A 5,352-nucleotide genomic window follows, 5' to 3' on the forward strand; every position below is an offset into this window, starting at 1 on the left:
GAATTTTGGGACTGGTTTATTGCAGAAAGATTAGAAACTCAATGAAACAAATTCTGGCTTTTCTGTACTGAAAAAGAAAGGTATATCACRTTACAAGGAATGTGAGTCAGTGGCTCTCAAACTTTCTTTGTTAAGTATCAGCTGTAATCCTATACAAACCTGAAGAAATGTAGCATTGCCATAAACAATACAAAAATATTAATGAAAATGTAGTTAAGAAAAGAAATCAACTGCCACTGAATAGAAACAAGCATAATTTTGCTATTCTGCAGGCCAATTTCTCATAAAAATTTCTTACATTTATTTTTTTGAAAGGGATTTTGCTGACTGTTTTTTGAGTAGTTTAAGAATAAGAACAACCAAAAAAGTTCTGGCAAATATTTTTTAGACAAATCAGCATTTTAGCACATTAAAAAATTCCCCAAAAGGATGATGCAACGTTCACATTTTAACAGATGTCTGAATATCAATATATAAGGGAACCTAAAGCATTTTATCAAACTAAATGCATGGTTTTCTACTGCTACTACTTTTGAAAATTCTAACACTGCAATTCATATCATCTATTCTGAAAGTAAAAACACATGATCATTCAGCATTAGAAATTGCCTTTTCATTTCTCTCTACTATTTTTGAGAAATGCTCATCCCATTTGAACACACACAACCTTTCAATTTTTCTGCTTTGCCAGGAATGAGGATATTCTCAACCTTCACAGAAATAAAACCAAAGACTTTCTYCTGGACCATAGAGCAGAAGCTGGGAAAACCAAGGTCCCATATGTGTTTCTTTGCTCATCTCTTATTTTTTATTCCCCTTCCCTCAGTGTCCTAATATTTAAAATTGCTGCAGTGTTACCTGCCAATACTTACAATATATTTACTGAATATTTTTGAAGAYAAATACAGTTTTTATATATTTTTGTCATAGTCTCCCTTTAAGGCCTTTCTCATCATKAAGCCAATCTGCCTGAATTTGAGCAGAAAGACAGCTTTAGTGATAGAAATTGTAGGAGTTTGTTACTGCAGCTCWAAATCCCAGGCAGTCTAAGTCAGAGAACCTCTCTCAAAGTCTGAAATCAGTGAGCCAGCAGTAACTAAAAATTTTATCTTCTGTTGATGGAGCTGCAATTCCTGCAGTATCTGACTCTCCAGCATAATTCATCTGAAGTCAATTAAAACCTCAATTTATTTGTGGYACGTCTGGCACTCCAGCACAAAGCAGCTGTTTCCAGGACTTCAGAACCCATTCCAATATTCTGATTTATAATCTGTTACAGGGCACCTAAGCCACAGGTCTGGGGAGGAGAGGATCGAGAAAAATKGATTCTAACTGAATTACTAGAAGAACTTTGCAGAAAAACCTGAAGATAAAAGCCTGACATTAATTCATTATACCAAACCTTAGGAGAGTTCAGGATATGTCTTAATGGTACAGAACAAGACGGTTTCATGTGAGGTGAGCCTGACTTAACTTCTTACACACCTGAAAATTAGCTGATGCTGCTTGTCAGTCCCTTACTAATGAATATTTTATATTGAAATTATCTCCTTCTTCAGTGGTCAGTGATAACAGAGCATTGTTTCTCTCCCTTGTGCTTATCAGGCAAGATAATTTATGGGGTTTTGTTCCTTTTTTACCACACCCTTCAGTACACTCAGATTGCATTGTATATATGTATATATATTGCATTATATATAGGGAAAATAGAAGGGATTTTTGTCCAGCATGGGCTGCATTTACATTAAAATGCCATGAACATGGTGATGTTATGTGCTTAAATAGCCAAAGTTCATTTACTGATYACCCAAATATTGTCTTTTAGAGACATAATTACAGTCCCTTCACAACTGTGATGTTTTAAATTTATATCTGCTTCAAACTGTGTCATTAGTCCACCCACTTGTCATACAGACATCTAAAAAATAATAAGGATAAAACAGATCCATTTGACAATGACAATTTTAATACMATCTCGGTGTTTCAATTAAAAGTGAATAGATATGGAGAATGTAGATAATTACAGCACATCCCCTCAGGCACAAAGACTGAAAAAAAAAATCCAAACAGTCTGTCAGCCTGATTCCCATGCTGGCTTCTGTTTCTGTAAGCAGCCAGACCCCAGGCTGCCAAATGCCTTTTGTGATGTTGAGGCAGTGACAATAATTCAGGAGGTAAAAAAATGACCCTGTCAGGTGAGAAAGTTCCTCACAACTCCTGATACTCTGGATTTCACACGTGTACTTGTGATCTTGGCATTGTCCTCCAGGCTTCTTGCACAACAGCATGAATATCACAGATTATGCATTGATATATAAAGAGATACTTAAATTATTGATCTATAAAAGGATACATGTTCATAGCCTTTATGCAAAGCTTCAGACACGGCTTCTGAGAAMAGCACAACATAAAATTTCACCCCGGCACTGGTGAGCATTGAAAGCCTGGCTGGGCTTCTTGGGGGTAGATCAATCCTGACTTGCAATTGTGAATTAAAGCAGTGGAATCATTCTCAGGCTTTGACATTTACAGGTGGAAAATAGGGGTAGAAAATGAGCCTAAATAGATAAAACATCCATCTTTGAAGCAAAGTCTATAAATTTCCCTAGTACCACAGATAGTAAATGGACAGCTGGGAGCAAGAAGAGATGGAGGACAGGAGGACATCAATATAACATACACTCTGTAATGCTTGAAATTTGAGATGTAATTTATATTTTTTTGGTCTTTTTTAGTATCTTAAAAAAGAATTGTCATCCTTTAGTTTTAGAGACATGAAACAGTTTGGGACAATGTAATAATTAGGCATGAAATATTTCAGGACAATACCATTATTTTTTAAAAGTGGCACTGTCTTTGTCTTGGCTTTGTCCTATAATTAGTGTTTGCTAAAATGTGCTGAGCTTAGGAGATGGCCCTGGATTTTGCGATATGACAAAGAAGCTGGAGCATGAACTGCTCAGCTCTTGGCCAGTGGAGTGAAGCTTTGTGGTCTGGAGTTTCACATCTGTGGTCCTTGGGTTTTTTCAGCTGGGGATCAAACATCCCACCTGGAAACACTCCCTTGACAGCTACATATGATTCACTTCAAAGGAAACTGAGCAAAAAAGATGAATATTGAATGGTCTTGTTCTCTTCTCAGAGCCCACATGTGGCAGAGRTATATGTTGGAGGAACAACTTTGGAAAAAAATTAGATTTGTCCTAAGTTGTATTTGAAGGCTTTAATTATCTGAGCATCTTCCTGCAGCAGTTTGCACACACACCATAAATGCCAGATGGAGTTTACTGAACACAGATGATTGCACTTCACAAAACAGTTTCTTTCCATCTGAYTTCACTATCTAATTGCAAATAGGCAGGTAGACTGAGAAAGTAGGTGGCAGGARGAAAGGAGGAGGAAATTCACATGTAACCCTGGCTGAAAACTGCACTGACACCCTGTGCACCCTGATTTGCTCAAGCCACCCACAGATGTGTCCCTGATGTGACAGATTCATCCAATGGTTCATTTTCAGCTGCATTTTAAGAAGAGAGCAAACAAATATCTGACACAGCAATACACCCCTGGCTGGACCACAGACCATTTGCTATTGAGGGACCCTTGCATTCCAGGAAYATTTAGTTTATAATGCTGTCACTAYACTGAGAATGAAAACTGCTTTCTCCTACTAGTGCCTCTTAATATTAACCATGGCAGATCTGCACAGACAGTTTTCTAAAGTGGTATACACTGAGTATTTTTAACTACATGGCAAAGTTTATCAGAGGGCAAAGAAAACACTGAAAGGTCATGTAAAGAATAGTCTTTATGCCTGGCAAACTATGAAGGTATGATTGATAAATAAGTATCTGTAAATGTATGTGTATATAATGTGTAAGAAAACAGCCAGGATTTCTTTACTCATTTCTCAATGTTATTTTATTTCAGTCATGAAGAAGGCAGCATGTAAAGCACTGGAATTATTGATTGTTCTTGTCAGTGTTCAGGAACAAAGGAAGCCCTAGAAAACCACATGGAGATAGTGCTGATATAGTCTAATYTGGTTTGAAAAGTGAAGATGAAATGATTATGATGAGCAATGCAAATTACACTTGACTGAGATACTGGATATTCACATCCCTTTGTCTAAGTTGACAAAATCCACTTTGGAATAGCATTGAAATGATCAACCCGGTATCCAAGTTTAATACACATATTATCATAGAGCTAAAGGCTTCCACGAAAAAATGGAAGTGTTACTCAGGTGACAATCAGATGAGCTTTTTTTTTTTTTGCTTTATTCAAGTTTTTACTGTGTTAGAGGTACAAGAGCAGGTATAAATGACACACCCTTGAAGAACAGTTGTATCAGTATGCTCCAATCAGACGTGTCCCTTCATTCTAGAAGACACATAAAAATATGATGGGTAGGATTTTTTTTTCTACTGTGTGGGAGCTAAATCAGCAGTGCAACTAAAACTGCTCAAAGCACATATTGTGCCAAACTAACTCAGGCCTTAATTGTGATACTCTTACATATCCAGAAGAAAGAAACTGAGCCAAGACTTTTGCATGGTTTAAGAAAAGTAATCTACCCACACCAACCATTCTTTTTCCCTTCTATCTTCTTTGAGATATGAATTTAAAAATAACTGTGATGAGCTTCTGTTTTTTGTGAGCATCTCTGGCCTYTCTGCAACACAGCTTCAGGGACTCCATCACCAGATTTCAGCCTTTGTCACAACCAACGAGAGTTTCAAAAGGGTAAAGGAACACAGGAACTCACCCTTGTGGTGTAAGCAGCTTCTGGGTCRTCCTCCAGCACACGAGAGAGCCCAAAATCAGAGACTTTGCACACCAGGTTGCTRTTGATSAGAATGTTACGAGCAGCTAAGTCCCGATGGACATAACCCATATCCGACAGGTATTTCATGCCAGACGCGATCCCCCGGAGCATGCCCACCAGCTGGATGACTGTGAACTGGGCATCATGTTTCTGRAAAACATTGCAAATGTCATTTCAGGGATTGCTCAGGTTCCTCCTTGCACAGATTTTTTGATAAACACCCTGGAAGCTCCTCAAATGAAGAGCTCGTGAATCAGGCACTGTGATTTAAATGCTGCAGGTGGAACCATGTTGATCTCCCAATCAGCTGAGGGAAGGGGACAGATTTGCAATTCAGATAAAAATTCATTTTTCCCTTTCTTGCTGTCATCAGAGTTTTAATTTCTGAGATGGGACACGTGTGAAAGCAGCACATAAATCTAAGTTGGTTGTGCTCCTGAGACTGGAGTATCAGAAYATGAGAGAAACAGATGTCCAACTTCCCTGCAAGGCCATTGGATTTTTCAGTGAAAATCCAAGCCTTC

At 37.9% G+C, this 5,352-nt stretch overlaps 1 protein-coding gene across 1 annotated transcript in view; it reads right to left on the bottom strand.

The window, feature by feature from the left end:
* Positions 1–5,352, bottom strand: part of EPHA3 (EPH receptor A3) — a 61,524-nt gene that overhangs the window by 15,042 nt on the left and 41,130 nt on the right. Inside the window, exon 11 of the mRNA XM_057375183.1 lies at positions 4,769–4,978. Within this exon, the coding sequence (XP_057231166.1) occupies positions 4,769–4,978 (210 nt within the window). The remainder of the gene's footprint in view (positions 1–4,768; positions 4,979–5,352) is intronic.

The sequence above is a fragment of the Malurus melanocephalus genome, unplaced genomic scaffold, assembly GCF_030028575.1.
Source record: "Malurus melanocephalus ecotype Western Australia unplaced genomic scaffold, MMel_1.1 scaffold_242, whole genome shotgun sequence".
Lineage (NCBI taxonomy): Eukaryota > Metazoa > Chordata > Aves > Passeriformes > Maluridae > Malurus > Malurus melanocephalus.